This window comes from Xyrauchen texanus, chromosome 6 (assembly GCF_025860055.1).
Source record: "Xyrauchen texanus isolate HMW12.3.18 chromosome 6, RBS_HiC_50CHRs, whole genome shotgun sequence".
Lineage (NCBI taxonomy): Eukaryota > Metazoa > Chordata > Actinopteri > Cypriniformes > Catostomidae > Xyrauchen > Xyrauchen texanus.
The window spans coordinates 24,350,581-24,367,567 of NC_068281.1; the positions used below are offsets into that span (position 1 = coordinate 24,350,581).

General features: G+C 43.0%; 1 protein-coding gene across 2 annotated transcripts in view; it reads right to left on the minus strand.

Annotated features, from left to right (window-relative positions):
• LOC127645059 (dual specificity testis-specific protein kinase 2-like) overlaps nt 1-16,987 on the minus strand; it is a 52,613-nt gene that overhangs the window by 15,551 nt on the left and 20,075 nt on the right. For both annotated transcript variants that reach the window (XM_052128581.1, XM_052128580.1), the window contains exons 4-5: nt 8,292-8,340; nt 4,032-4,178 (exon numbers count right to left, since the gene is read on the minus strand). In XM_052128581.1, the coding sequence (XP_051984541.1) occupies nt 4,032-4,178; nt 8,292-8,340 (196 nt within the window). The remainder of the gene's footprint in view (nt 1-4,031; nt 4,179-8,291; nt 8,341-16,987) is intronic.

Genomic DNA, 16,987 nt, shown 5'->3' on the forward strand with positions numbered 1-16,987 from the left:
GGCTGCAGAGCTGATATACAGGTCTGAGTCACCTTGATGGGCTGGCGGCCTGTGGCCCAAGCCTGGCGAGACGCCGGGTGTTTAGCCAATGCTGAAGCGGAGCATGTGCAGTAAACCCAGCTGAAGTACTGCTGCGGCTGAGGCCATGTAACCTAGCACTCTCTGGAATTTCTTCAGAGGCGTGAGGCTGTTCATCTGAAAAGATGCGGCTAGTCGCTGAACACGGCGCGCGCGCTGTGTAGATAAGTGAGCCGCCATTGCCACGGAGTCTAGTTCTATTCCCAGGAAGGAAATGGTCTGACTGGGCTGTAGTGAGCTCTTGGTCCAATTGACTGCAAGACCCAAACTGTTCAGATGGCTGAGGAGAACTGCTCTGTGAGACAGAAGCTCCATATGTGACTGAGCCATAATCAGCCAGTCGTCCAAATAGTTCAGAATTTGCAAACCCTGACTCCGCAGGGGTGCGAACGCCGCGATCCATGCACTTCGTGAAAGTACGGGTGCTAAGGACAGGCCGAACGGAAGGACAGTGTATTGATAAACCTGGCCGCCGAGGCTAATCTCAAGAATGGCCTGTGACAGGGATTTATCTGAATCTGAAAGTATGCATCTTTCAGATCGAGAGAAATAAACCAGTCCACCTGGCGCACATGCGCGAGGAGTTTCCTGATTGTAAGCATTTTGAACGGTCTTTTGCAAGCACCTTGTTCAAAACCCTGAGATCTAATATCGGTCTGAGGCCGCCGTCTTTCTTAGGAACAAGAAAATAACGGCTGTAAAGCCCCGACTCAGCTCAGAGAGGGTGGCACTTTTTCTATGGCCCTTTTGCACAGAAGGCTTGCTATTTCTGAACGAAGCATGCACGCTGCTTCCGTGTTCACAGTGGTTTCGAGCCGCTCTGAAGCGAGGAGGGCGGCGATCGAACTGTAGCAAATAGCCCTGTTGTATTGTGCTTAACACCCACTTGGATATCCCTGGAATAGCTTCCCACGCTTTGAAGCGTAACGCTAGAGGGTGAATGGCCAATTCGCTCTGATTGCCGCGACACAGAGCGCTGAACAAAATGTGTGAGCTGCTTAGTGTGTTCATGCATGATTGCTCGCAGACACCATGAACAGGCTGTTTTGTGAGTGACTTCCGATTGGAATGAATGGGGAAAGAGTCACATCTGTTACGTGATGCGCAAGCATAGTCATGGGCACGGGACTTACACACAGAGGAATGTTTGCTGGCCGTGTAACAGAGCGGGCAGAGAATGGGCACTCGCGACGCATTTGTGGGCGCTTTCATTGACTCTGACGCTCGAGCGGTTCAGTAATCGCTTTATGTGAGCGTGCTCTGGTGGGGACACGAGACATGCAGTGCTTGTGTGCAGAAGTGAACACTGGATTGTGGGCACATTTTCTACACATAGGGCTGGTCGTGTGACAGAGCCGGCAGAGAATGGGCGCCACGACGCATTTGTGGGCGCCTTCATTGACTCTGACGCTCAAGCGGTTCAGTAACCACTTTATGAGAGCGTGCTCTGATAGGGGCACGGGATGTATGCTTGTGTGTAGGGGCTAACACTGGGTTGTGGGCACTTTTTCTACACATAAGACATGTTTGCTCTTTACAAGATTTATTTGGGTCGCCGTGAAAACGGCGTTTGAGTGCAGGCAAGCGGGCAGTGTCACCGGCTTGTTGGCTGCTAAATTCACCACTGTAGTAGCCTGAGAGAAGGGGACTGACAGGGGCAAAGCTTTGACAGTGGTCCGCCGCGGCGGACTGAGCCGTCGCTTGTTCAACAAAGTTAGGAAGACTTCGGTTGCTCTGGTTTCAGCGCTACCTTAAATCGAGGCCCGTGGGGCGGCGGTCTGCGGCGGCTGTCTGAGCGCTGATCGAGGGCGGCCGCCCTGTCGACGCTGAGAAGTCTGAGTTTGTTGAACTGGGCGCTGTGAAGAGGCTCGTGCAGGAGGCTGATCATGTGAGCGGCCTGCAGAGGAGCTTAGCGCGACGCGGCAGGAAGAGGTTCATGGCTTGGGTGGCTTTCTGGACTTCTGAGAAGCGGTCAACAATGCCACTCACCGCGGAGCCGAAGAGACCGGTCGGAGAGAGCGGTGCGTTGAGGAACGTGGAGCGCTCTGCTTCTCCCATGTCGGCTAGTGTTAGCCATAAGTGTCTCTCGGTCACAGTCAGCGAGGCCATGCACTTCCCTAGAGCTTGGGCTGCAGCTTTGGTAGCTGAAGGGCGAGGTCTGTCGTGCCAGTAGATCAGTAACAGCCTCTGGGTGCCTGCCTTTCTCATCCCACTCCCGAAGAAGGTCTGCTTGTAGGATCTGTAAAACGCCATTGAGTGCAGAGCAGATGCGCTTGGCCGGGCGGCGGAATAGGCGCGCCAACATAGGCGGAAGTCGCTCTGCAGGCCTTAGACGGAGCACAGGCTTGGAACGCCATCTCACGGAGGGCGGACAAAGGTGTGCTGCTACCGAAGTCCTCGACCGGGGATGGAGGAGTAGCCTCTTCAGTGGCGCCGCCCACCGACGCGAGAGAGGTGGAGACGTGGGAACGGGTTCTGGCTGAAAAGGAGCTGTTCCACGACTTTGCAAGCTCCGTATGTAATTCCGGCAGGAAGGGAGCGCCCGGGCCGCAGGTGTAGAGCGGCGATGGCTTTGAAGAAAGCAGCCGCCGAGTCTGTTGGGTGCCTGCTCAGGGGCGGTGACCACTGGAGCCCGAGGCAGTCGACGGCCTGTGTGAGGAGGCGCAGTTAACTCCCTTCGACCCGGCGCGGGTCCTGCTGGATTCCTGGGCCGAGGAGGAGGCTTGGGAGCCTGACCACTCCTCGCTGTCCGAAGCCATGATGGAACAGCTGCCCTTATCCTCCGCCTCGTCATCCGAGATGGCAGCAGTGCGGCCGCCGGGCGGCAACTGTGTGTCCCGGGGGCGGGAGGGTGAAAGCGATGCTCGAGGGAGAGGCTCCGGCGAGGCAGTCGCTTCAACCACAGTTTCCGGCAGCCTTTGTGAGCGGGCGCTTCTTCCTGCGCGGCTGAAGGTAAGGCGGCGCGGCGGTTCTGCTTTGAGCGCTTCGAGTCGAGCCCGCAGGGTCGACATCGGTAGCTCCTCGCAGAATCGCGATCCGCCCTCAGTGAGGGCGAGCTGTGCGTGCCCCAGTCCCAGGCAGAGAGCGCAGATGATGTGGCGTTCTCCTGTGCTGAGAAGGGCGCGACATGAGGTGCAAGTGGAGCGAGGCATCTTGAAAAAGACGCTCGTACTCTTTTGTGAATAGTTCGTGAGAACTAGCTTGCTGAATAAAAGGATACGTCGTCGGATGGCGTAGCTCGCAGGATGGCTGAAGGTGGCTGAGACGGCCGGCTTCTTCTAGCGCTGTCCACGTTGCTTGATGCCCCTCGAACGGCGACGCGGCTTCCAGGTCAGCGATGCGAAGAGCTTCGCTGAAGAGATGAAAATCAGGGTTCCAGCCTACGAACTACGCTTATATGCACTCTAGTCACGCCCATTTTGGCGGGCTTTGATGCAGTGAGCGCCGGACGCCTCTCATTGGATGCGAGTTCGCCCAAGCTCGTCTATAGGCTGCAGCAGTTGCCACAGAGCAACCTATGAGCTCGCTAGCTAGCCCGCTCAAGGTCTGCAGCTGCCGCACTGCGTTGACAATGGATACAAAAATTAAGGATAATTTTTTGGCTTCAATATCTCAGAAAAGATGAATCTTTCCCGTAGCGTAAGCTAGCTTACGCAATACGAGAGAACCTCTCGTAAGAGAACTACTGTTTTTGCATGATGCTGCATCCATACCATATAGCCCAGTGCAGCAAAAACAAAGTCCATCTTTAATGCCAGAGGACAAGTGTCTCTTGCAGTACTTTGAGTATCTTGAATTAGCCCCTGTCCTACTGGGATAAATCAATTATGCTTCCTTATCAAGGCCCTTCATGACGTTTATAACATCAAGCAAATTAAAGACAGTCATAAAGATCATTTGTATTGATGACATTGCAAGTAAGAGCAATAACAAAGATGACAAGAGTCCTGTACCTTGGAGGTGAGATCTCTGTGGAAAATGCCCTTGGAGTGAAGATAACTAAGGCCCATGGCAATCTCTAAGGCCAGCTTGACCCGCATGGCCCAGCTCAGGTACTTATTGCTTTCCAGGAGCTGCTCCAAGTTGCCACCATTAATGTACTGAGAAACAAAAAGACACATCAAATGACAAACAACAGAGGACATGGCATCTGACAATCCTTTCTTATGTACTCAAAGGGATCATATTATTTTCAAGACAAGAGGGTGCAACAGATAGAATGATGGGATAATTAGGAAAAAGTAATATCAGATCAACAACAGCAAATAAATAATTAAACACATGCACAAGTCTTTGAATCAAGCTAACTCAGATAAAACGAAATATGAACAATATGGGGCAATAATGAATCTGTTGCGACTCTAAATTTGGCAAGATGTGGATTATGATTTAGATGGTCACAGTACTTTGTATTTACAATACAGAACTGAATCCACTCAATTTACCATGGCTAAATACAGCAGTCCATGCCAACTCTCCTGTGGACTGGATTTAAGGAGTCACAAGAGCATGCAAAATAGCAGAGCCCAGTAGAAGCCTTTTCAGTTCTTGATATTCATGTTCATGTTATGTTTCACATAGTGTATTTGCAAGACAGCACCATGCAAAATTTATCTAATTATTCTGTAAGAGACATTGTAAAATTCCCTTTGCAGCAGTGTATGGTTTATGTGGCATCTATGAAACAAGTTCTTCAGAGCTTCGTTGATGTGGCACACATAACTAGGGGCTTGATGCATTCATCACAGGGCACTGTTCTCATCGTTGTCCTAATTTTGGCTTGCCTGAAATGATCTGTGCCAACACATACAAGGCTTCATATTTAACTAACAAAATTAGCCATGGATGACTAAACTGAGGAGACCTCAGTATGTGGTCACTCTGGTGATCAACAGAAAGACGAATTTGAAATGAGAGCCCCATCCAATTTCCCATAAAACGTTGGTGCCATGACCCAGCCATGATGGTTGTCCATAGACCAGCTCCTTAGCCCTCCTACCATATAATCAAAATAAAAAATATCACCAAATAGGGTGTGTGCTTGTGGTCTGAGGACTCATTATCATTATTATGACGATGCAAATCTAAGGTAAAAATAATCACGCTTAATCACTTTCTAAGAATTTGCTGTCCACAGTATAACCTTCAAATCATCATGAGCAAAACTCAGTAACACTTCTTAATAAGGTTGTTTACTTTGACAGTTATATTACAAGTTCATGTTAACTATTGTGCTTCCTAATGTTTAAGTTAACATTGACACATGCTATTAACTTTATGGTTAACGTTATTATTATTATTTTTAAACACCATTGACATTTATTCAACTTGACATTGTAACACTTTCATTCAGTGATTTCTAGAATCAATCAGAGCTCATCACAGCAACAGCATTTAGTGATTTTAGGAGGAGAGTTGTTAGTTTATCTTGTTACTCGCATACAGTTTTGGAACTGGGGCCACACACACACACACACACACACACACACACACACACACACACACACACACACACACACACACACACACACACACACACACACACACACACACACACACACACACACACACACACACACACACACACACACACCAATCATTGTCAATTTTATACTAGACACTGTGGTGGAAATGTTCATGAAAAAAAAATTATATATACATATACTGTTGGAAACAGTTAATAGACAAATTGAATAAACTGGTAAGAGAGTGATTTTTTTTTTTTACAAGACTTTACTTTCTAGATATCCACATCTCTAAAAGTGCCCGAAGATGAAGAAAACACAGATAAATACATATACTAGCTATCTCAAAATATTATTTTTTTGGGCTGAAGTGAACCTGCACTGCACCTTCACATCACTTGGGTGTATGCCAAGACCTGTCTATGTGCATGCTAAACGTTCAGTTTAGCCAAATCACACCATGTGGCTGGCTGACCCCTCTAATCCCAATTCTCTCTCTCTTCCAACACACTTCTCATGTCCAACATCTATCCCCATTCTAGCTCAGGAACTCTTCCCTCTGGAGCTACCCTGCTTCTGCTGTCTGGTTGCTTCATCAATCAAAGGGTTAAAACTCAGACTAATCCTGTTGCCTGCATTACCCCATTTGATCAGCATTGACTATTCAATGTACTGTTTGATTGGTCAAACTAAGCAGAGCATCAAGGCAGAAGTAAGGTCTAAAGCTATGCTATTCAAGGGGATTAGATCACTGATGTGTGTCCACCTACTCTGAGCTAATCCTCTCAGTCACCAGTAACCTTGAATGCATGAAAGCTGTTGGGTGTCAATGCAGGTTAATGCAGAGGATGGTAAAAACCTTCATGTAGGGCTTATTTCTTAGCTGTTGAGTGATGAGAGAGCTCAATTAATACACTGTCAACTCACTCAACAGCCTTTAAATGAGATACCCTTGCTGAAAAAAAATTACTGAAATTTCTTAAATGGCATAAGAAACATAAGACAGTAGTAGTGGCTTTGAACAACAGAATAATCCCTCAGCAGGCCAGTTATTATTACCCACGATTACTATTGCACAAATACCTCTTTCCATCAACGTGCATCAGGAAAGCGGAGCAAAGGTCAAATGGGGCAAGAGCAAGAATTCCACTGCTTAAACTTTTTTATACTTTTAAAAGTTAAATGTGCACAAATTAATTTTACTCCGAACAAATATGAATATGAAACATACAGTATGTATAAATCATGACCACTTACAAGAGATGAAGATACCCATCATATCAGTAACCTTATATAAGCTAGTTTATTCTACCTGGAGAGGGTCCCCTCATCAGGGCTGTAAATTCGGATCACATAACTAGCCAAATAGTACTCGCTTAATCTCAGTAACCTCCCTGTTAAATTGACACATTCACTCATAGATTGAATTTATCATGTCTGACTGAATAGTGAATTTTTACACTGGCACTGGTAACTGAAAATTATTGTGTTTGAATCAATGGACAAAGGGGTCAGTGTAAGTCCAAGACGACAAGAATAAAAAAATTACTGAGAGCACCTTTAACCTTGTTACACATGTATCTAGAACAGGTTTCACTGACAGATATTTTGTGTTTTTTCAGCATGTTTGTAGATGTTTATAGTGTTACTAAAATTTGATCTTTCTGCAGCTGTATTGTTTTTAAAGGTTATATTCTCCTCTTCATTATTATTCAGTTTCCTGCATAATAAGTAAAACCCCCTCTAAGATCTTTTACTACTATCCATTACAGTACAGTTTTGCCTTATAGAACATTCATACAGGCATAACACACCCACATAGTCTGAGATGGTAAAAAATACATCATGCCTTGGGGGACTGCCGGTGGGCTCTATAATAGAAAACATCCCCTCTGGCCATTCTGAACAAAGACTAAACTGTTCAATGTCACTGCAAGTCATTTGATTCACAGGAGGAAATGCCACTGGTTTAGGAATCAAAGGTTCCTGCAGGCACTCTTGGATTAATTATTTTTTTCAGCAGTGCAAGCATTTATCAAGATACATTCTATACCTGATTTCTCCATGAAATAGGGCTGAGTATTGGTACAGATTCCTGATTCACTGTTCAGGGGGACTTGCGGATTTGCATATGCAAGAAGTCGAAGTTATGGTGCTTGAACGATGTGCTGAGGCAGGATTTTAAAAGAGACATCATTCAATGACAAATTGCATGAATCTCGTCACAGGACAAACATGCAGTAAAAGTTTCTCGGTGCTAAACAATTTCGCCACTATACCACTCAATCACTCGTGAATCTGAACATTTATCAGACAGTGGCTAATCACAGACAGTTTTATTTACATAATGCAAGATATGGTACAATTACATTTTACAGAAGGCAGGCTACCTGACACCACGCAACAGAAATAGAATCTTAGCGATCTACAGAAAGTCCTATCCAAGAGTTGCTACCTAGATGCTGTCTTAGAAGGCAGCTACATATTCAGGCAGTCTGCAGGGAGGCAGCTCACTAGCTTTTTGCCAAATAACAAGTATAAATACTATCATAGGAGTTTATTGTTTATTTAATTCCATTTTCCATTTTAGCTTACTCAAAATGACCCGTTTTATTCATTAAATTGCAGTGAATGTGAAACAGTAGTTTTGCTCAAGGTGCTCCCCGTGCAGAAGGGTCAAATGCCTTGTTGGTGAGGACATGTGTAGTGGATGAAACATGTCCAAGCCGGTCTGCTAATGGTACTTACCTCTGTGAGAGCATGGAGCTGACCTTCCTGCACACACACACCCATGAATCTACAAGATCATAAAAAAAGAAAAGAACACAGATAGATATTATTTAATGCTCTCTCACATAAGGATTGGAGAAATTTCAAGGGCACATAAAATCAAATGTAAAAACAGTGTGAGAGAGCAGCGGGCATATCCTCAATTAAAAAACCTGTTTTTTAAATGAGGATATGCCCGCTGGATAAATGCCTGTTGCACACAGCAAGCAGCTCTGAAGCAGTACATAAAGGAAAACTTCAGCAGCAAACAACACTTGTTCTTTTACACTGGCAGCGTTTCTTTTATATATAAAGTTATAAAATGTTATCAGGACAGCCATTGATAAGTATTACAACTTGATCATCATTAAATCTTATTTACATGATGCTGGTGTAGCTCTGCTCATTTGAAACAATTTAGTGGAACAGGGAGGGGGAGGACAATGAGCCATTGAATGTTGTTTTGCACAAAAGAGGATGGTTTGAGCACTTGGTTTGGCTCTATTATTCTTAATAATCGCTTAATAATATAGTCAGAAACAAGTAATTATGTTATACCATTAATTAGCCACATCTCTTTGTTTAATCACAAGCCTAAAAAAGGATGCGTTCCAAAAAAGATGTCTACTTGCCATCTGCAACAACAGCCAAGGTAACTCCATCCCACACTTTTTCCTTTGTTAATTCTTATAAAAATTTGAGGGTCATATTAGCATTTTTTTTTTTCTCCACAATAAATTATTGTCATAGATCAATACAAGACTGTGGTATGTTCTGAATTTACTGACCACACATGCTACTGTGTGTGGATTCGTTCACCTCATGATGTCCATCAACAGTGCATTGTCATTTTAATGCAGCATGAGCAGTGCAGCAAAAACAGACTCTGCAGCAGTAGTGCTGCTTCTGCTTATATTTACATTTAGTCATTTAGCAGATGCTTTTATGTTTTATCCAAAGCGACTTACAAATGAGACACTAAGCAAGCAATTTGCAAAACAAGGTTTAACAAAATCTGCAGTATAGGACTGCCAAGTTCTCAGTGGTTGGAGAAGTAAAGATGCTAGTACAGAGGAAAGAGACAGACAAAAGAATTAATTTTATTTTGTATTTTCTCTCTCTACATGAAGAGCAGGTAAAGTCAGTGGTAAAAACAATTAGTGTGGGTTGGATAAGTGCCCGTGGATCAGATGTGTTTTCAGCTGGTTCTTAAATGTTGAGAAGGTAACCGCAGATTGTGTCATGGCCCTGTTTAATTCGCCGGTTTATTCTGCTGTTTTATTTTTCTCTCTCGCTCACTTCTCGCAGGTGGAGCCGGCATGCATGATCATTGTTTCCATGGGAACGTTGATCATTCCCAGGGAGGCTCTGATCATGCCGCTGATTAATGTGCTAGATACACCTGTTCCACTCTGATTGCACTCCCTACTTAATCCTTGTGTGCCCTCACTATCTTTGCTAGATTATCACTTGTGCGGTCAAGTGACTAACCTTGTTATCTTTGTCTAGTTGGTGCTGCCTCGTGTATCTGTTGTTTGCCCGTCTCTGCCTGTGTGTCGGGAAATGTTTTTACCTTCCAGTTTGCCATACGCCTGTCCTCGCCGCCCACGAATTGCCAGTGAAGGAGGCACCACACCACGCTTAAACGGACTCTTCGAATCTGCTCCTGACTACCATAACACATACACCAGTCTATGACCACACTCATCCTTTGCCTGCTGCGCGACCACAACGCGCGCACACACTTGTTTCCTCGCCTCCTGCCTATGAAGCCACAGCTGGGATTCCTATTCATCACAAGCACAGTTTATGTTGATATTTGTTGCATATAAATCCTTTCAACTCTTCTTTTGCTGTTGTGTCTCTGTCTCACTCCAAATCTGACAGGTTGGAATTTCATTCCACCACAGAGGAGCAGAGAAAGTGAACGATCAAGAAACAAACTTTGAGTCACTTTGTGATGGGACCACCAGGCATCGCTTGTTCACAGACTGCAGAGAGCGAGGTGGAGCATAGAACCGAAGTAGTGAATTGAAGAGGGTGCGGTTCCATTGACTGTCCTGAAAGTCAAAGCCTTGAATTTGATGCGGGCAGCTACATGAGCCAGTGGAGTGCAATCAAGAGTGGGGTGACACAAGCCCTTTTTACTGATTGAAGACCAGAAGTGCTTACGATGTGAAAAAATTATGCACTTCTTCTGACCCGATAAGCAGTGTGCAACAGGTGTAAAGAAATTCAGCATTATTGCCCACTACTTGCTTATACTTTTGCCTAGCACCACTGCGTGTCCTGCTCGCAGATTTTTGTGTCCCGAGGCATTTACAGTACACTTGACGCACATCACAATTGCACTATTCTTCAAACGACAGACAGCAGTGCAGAGAAAATATCAGCTAATCCACCAAGAAACAGCAGTGAAGAAGTGCTTTGCTGAACATTAAGTTTACCATTAAGACACTATTTTTATAATTTTAAAACCTAGTCAATATGTCTTTTACATTTAAAATAATTGTATGAATGGCAATTACATTTAAATGCATGTTAATATTTATTATTATCTATCTGTTCTTCTAGTCTATTCTATTTACAAAAGAAATGTTTGGGAGTCTAAAGTGTATATTTTCTATTGACACACTAAACTTGATATACACACACACACACACACACACACACACACACACACACACACACACACACACACACACACACACGTATATATGTACAGGTGCTGGTCATATAATTAGAATATCATCAAAAAGTTTATTTCAGTAATTCCATTCAAAAAGTGAAACTTGGATAATTTATACATTCATTCCACACAGACTGATATATTTCAAGTGTTCATTCCTTTTAATGATTATAACTGACAACTACTGAAAAACCCCAAAATCAGTATCTCTGAATATTGTGAAAAGGTTCAATATTGAAGACACCGGGTGCCACACTCTAATCAGCTAATTAACTCAAAACACTTCCAAAGGCCTTTAAATGGTCTCTCAGACTAGTTCTGTAGGCTTCACAATCATGGGGAAGACTGCTGACTTGACAGCTGTCCAAAAGACGACCATTGACACCTTTGCACAAGGAGGGCAAGACACAAAAGGTCATTGCTAAAGAGGCTGGCTGTTCACAGAGCTCTGTGTCCAAGCACATTAATAGAGAGGCGAAGGGAAGGAAAATATGTGGTAGCTGGAGTCAGTGCTTCAAGAACCACCACGCACGTCTACCAGGAAGTTTTAGAGCACTTCTTGCTTCCTGCTGCTGACCAACTTTATGGAGATGCAGATTTCATTTTCCAACAGGACTTGGCACCTGCACACAGTGCCAAAGCTACCAGTACCTGGTTTAAGGACCAAGGTAGCCCTGTTCTTAATTGGCCTTCCCCTTGTGAAGAGGAAGATGCGATACGCCAGACCCAACAATGCAGAAGAGCTGAAGGCCACTATCAGAGCAACCTGGGCTCTCATAACACCCGAGCAGTGCCACAGACTGATCGACTCCATGCCACGCCGCATTGCTGCAGTAATTCAGGCAAAAGGAGCCCCAACTAAGTATTGAGTGCTGTACATGCTCATACTTTTCATGTTCATACTTTTCAGTTGGCCAACATTTCTAAAAATCCTTTTTTTGTATTGGTCTTAAGTAATATTCAAATTTTCGGAGATACTGAATTTGGGATTTTCATTAGTTGTCAGTTTTAATCATAACAATTAAATGAAATAAACTTTTGAAATATATCAGTCTGTGTGTAATGAATGAATATAATATCCAAGTTTCACTTTTTGAATGGAATTAATGAAATAAATCAACTTTTTGATGATATTCTAATTATATGACCAGCACCTGTATGTATGTATGTATATATATGTATATATATATATATATGTATGTATGTATGTATGTATGTATGTATATATATGTATATGTATATATATATATATATATGCAAAAGTTTAGACACCCCTGACAATTTCCATGATTTTCATTTATAAATAATTGGGTGTTTGGATCAGCAATTTCATTTTGATCTATCAAATATCTGAAGGACACAGTAATATTTCGGTAGTGAAATGAGGTTCATTGGATGAACAGAAAATGTGCAATATGCATCAAAACCAAATTAGACAGGTGCATAAATTTGGGCACCCTTGTCATTTTGTTGATTTGAATACCTGTAACTACCTAGCACTGATTAATTGGAACACACAATTGGTTTGGTGAGCTCATTAAGCCTTGAACATAGACAGGTGCATCCAATTATGAGAAAAGGTATTAAAGGTGGCCAATTGCAATTGTTGTTCTCTTTCACTCTCCTCTGAAGAGCGGCAACATGGGGGCCTCAAAACAACTCTCAAATGATCTGAAAACAAAGATTGTTCAACATTATGGTTTAGGGGAAGGCTACAAAAAGCTATCGCAAAGATTTAAGCTGCCAGTGTCCACTGTGAGGAACATAGTGAGGAAATGGAAGACCACGGAATCAGTTCTTGTTAACTCTTCCCCGCCAAACACGGAATTTTCCGGGTTTTATGAAAAAACGCTTCCCCGCCAAACACGGAATTTTCCGGGTATCCGTGTTTTAGGTGGTATACGGTAAGGAAGACCCGCGCGCATGTTTTGAAAGAGTACGCAACTCTTTGATCAAAGAAACAGACTGCGATCGTCTCAAACGTGAAGTGGAACACCATACTAATACTAAAGCACTTGTTTGATAAAAATGCCTTTTTCTCAGCTTTTTGTCCGAAATGTTGTTTTTGACAAAACCTACACCTCTGTTCAAGTGGCAATAAAAAAAGAACAAATGAAGATAAAATAAAATCGTATTTATCGTATTTTTTTGCCTAAAAGCAGAGGCTCAGATCTTTATTTTGATATATAGCATCTTCATATATTCATGGAAGAAAATATTCTGCGGGCCATTAAAGTTTAGCGAAAATCGTCAAAAACCCTGGCGGTGGCTGGCAACTTTTTTTAAAAACGCTGGCGGGGAAAGTTTTAAGGCCAGAAGTGGCAGGCTAAGTAAAATATCAGAGAGGCAAAGGCAAAGGATGGTGAGAACGGTCCAACAGTCCACAGACCACCTCCAAAGACCTACAACATCATCTTGCTGCAGATGGTGTCACCGTGCATCGTTCAACAATTCAGCACACTTTGCACAAGGAGAAGCTGTACGGGAGAGTGATGCGGAAGAAGCCTTTTCTGCACACACGCCACAAACAGAGTCGCTTGAGGTATGCAAATGCACATTTGGACAAGCCAGCTTCATTTTGGAAGAAGGTGCTGTGGATGTGATGAAACAAAGATGGAGTTATTTGGTCATAACAAGGGGCGTTATGCATAGTGGCAAAAGAAAGACAAACACTTGCTACCCACAGTAAAATCTGGTGGAGGTTCCATCATGCTGTGGGGCTGTGTGGCCAGTGCCGGTACTGGGAATCTTGTTAATGTTGAGGGTCGTGTGGATTCCACTCAATATCAGCAGATACTTGAGAATAATGTAGAGGAATCAGTGAAAAAGTTGAAGTTACGCCGGGGCTGGATATTTCAACAAGGCAACGACCCAAAACACTGCTCAAAATCTACTCTGGCATTTATGCAGAGGAACAAGTACAATGTTTTGGAATGGCCATCCCATTCCCCAGACCTGAATATCATTGAAAATCTGTGGGGTGATTTGAAGCGGGCTGTCCATGCTCGGCAACATCAAACGGAACTGAACTGGAGATGTTTTGCAAGGAGGAATGGTCCAAAATACCTTCATCCAGAATCCAGACACTCATTACAGGCTATAAGAAGCGTCTAGAGGCTGCTATTTCTGCTAAAGGAGGCTCAACTAAATATTGATGTGATATTTCTGTTGGGGTGACCAAATGTATGCACCTGTCTAATTTCGTTTTGATGCATATTGCACATTTTCTGTTCATCCAATAAACCTAATTTCACTACTGAAATATTACTGTGTCCTTCAGTCATTTGATAGATCAAAATGAAATTGCTGATCCAAACAGCCAATTATTTATAAATTAAAATCAATTGTCAGGGGTGCCTAAACTTTTGCATACGCCTGTATATGTTTGTGTGTGTATATATATATATAAATGTAGGTTATATATATATATATATATAACCTACATTTTTAGTGTACACGTGTCCTATTATATATGCAGTAGAGCTTAGAAATGACATAGAAATGCAGTAGTCTTTCACTAATTTGTTCTTAGCCATGACAACGCATCAATGTCTCTGAATGGCTACCCTACACAAGTCATTGCACAGGATACAAACTTGCCTGTGTATTTAGAGTTATGGCCCCATAAACTAGCTTTAATTGCAGGTCTGTGTTGGGATTTCTTTAACAAAGATCCCCTCAGCCCTATCCTGTCTGCACTAGAGCCCTTCCACCCCCATTCAACAAGACACAACAATGGTACAATTGTAAAACACACACAAACACTCTCTTTTTTTCATACGTCCCCTCTAGTCCACACACAAACTCAAATTCTGCTGTACAAGTAATAAGTCAAGAATTACAAAAATTTAATTTTTTTTTAAACGGATTCAAATGTGTGCAGCTACACTGTTTGTAGGACATTATACAGCATAACAGTTTACCATTATAAGTGGCCTGTCATCAGACGAACAAATTCATTTCAGCATCGAAAAGAATTTTAGCTCTGCAGAATTCAGAGTATTTTCCCCCTCTTTTTCTGAAATAAAACCCCAACATTATGTTGCTCACAGGTATACATAACAGCTCTTATAGTTAGCTCAAGCTTATAAACAAAGTTTAAGGCTGGTAACTGAAAGGTTGCTGGTTCAACACACTCTAGGAACAAGAAAACGAGGCACCTAGACCTTTACAGTACTGTCTTAGGCACATAAGATGTTTTAAAAAAATACAATTGTCTTAAAATTGTTATTTTTATCTTCAGTTTTAGTGTGTCAATAGTAAATATACATTTTAGATTCCCAAACATTCCTTTTGCTAGTAGAAGAGAAGAACAGATAGTTCAGCAACAGATGACATGGCCCCCACAGAAGAGACAGAAGCAATTGAGACAGACTAAACAGCTAGAAGAACTGTGGTGAATTCTCCAGGATGCTTGGAACATCCTATCTGTCAACAACCAAGAAAAACTGTGTCCAGGAGTACCTAAGAGAATTGGTACTGTTTTGAAGGCAAAGGTTGTCACACCGAATATTGATTTAGATGTTTTATGTTTACTGGACTTTGTATGGTGTTAATTGATCAATTAAAACTATTTATGAATTTATATTTGAAGACATCCACATTTTTCACAATTGCCTAAAACATTTGCTCAGTAATGTACATAAAATCATCAACTAAATGCCTACCTACTAGCTGGTATATTAAACTTTTCGTACAAATTAGGGTGAGCTTCATAAACGAAAAAAGTTATATTGCACAAAAAAATTAATCAAATGGGACACACACACACACACACACACATATATATATATATATATATATATACACACACACACATACAGTATCTCACAAAATTGAGTACACCCCTCACATTTTTGTAAATATTTGATTATATCTTTTCATGTGACAACACTGAAGAAATGACACTTTGCTACAGTGTAAAGTAGTGAGTGTACAGCTTGTATAACAGTGTAAATTTGCTGTCCCCTCAACACACAGTTATAAGAGGCAATTAATGTCTAAACCGCTGGCATCAAAAGTGAGTATACCCCTAAGTGAAAATGTCCAATTGGTCCCAAAGTGTCAATATTTTGTGTGACCACCATTATTTTCCAGCACTGCTTTACCCCTCTTGGGCATGGAGTTCACCAGAGCTTCACAGGTTGCCACTGGAGTCCTCTTCCACTCCTCCATGACGACATCACAGAGCTGGTGGATGTTAGAGACCTTGTGCTCCTCCACCTTCCATTTGAGGATGCACCACAGATGATCAATAGGGTTTAGGTCTGGAGACATGCTTGGCCAGTCAATCATCTTCACCCTCAGCTTCTTTAACAAGGCAGTGGTCGTCTTGGAGGTGTCTCTGGGGTCGTTATCATGCTGGAATACTGCCCTGCGGCCCAGTCTCCGAAGGGAGGGGATCATGCTCTGCTTCAGTATGTCACAGTGCCAATGTTGGCATTCATGGTTCCCTCAATGAACTGTAGCTCCCCAGTGCCGGCAGCACTCATGCAGCCCCAGACCATAACACTCACACCACCATGCATGACTGTAGGCAAGACACACTTGTCTTTGTACTCCTCACCTGGTTTCCGCCACACACACTTGACACCATCTGAACCAAATAAGTTTATCTTGGTCTCATCAGACCACAGGACATGGTTCCAGTAATCCATGACCTTAGTCTGCTTGTCTTCAGCAAACTGTTTGCGGGCTTTCTTGTGCATCATCTTTAGAAGAGGCTTCCTTCTGGGACGACAGCCAAAACAACAACTTGACCAACCCATTACTCATTTCAGACCATAGGTATGAGCAATCTTATCTGACAAAACTTACTAGCCTTCAAGAGCTGACATAAAGAACCAACAGTTTTGCAAAGGACCGCGACCTCAATGAAATCTAAACTCTGGATGTCATTGCAGTCCATCTATTCTTAATGGATTTCTGACCTGACTCCTGTGGAACGGGGGAGGAAGAGGTCATCCCTGCGTTTCCATCACAAAGG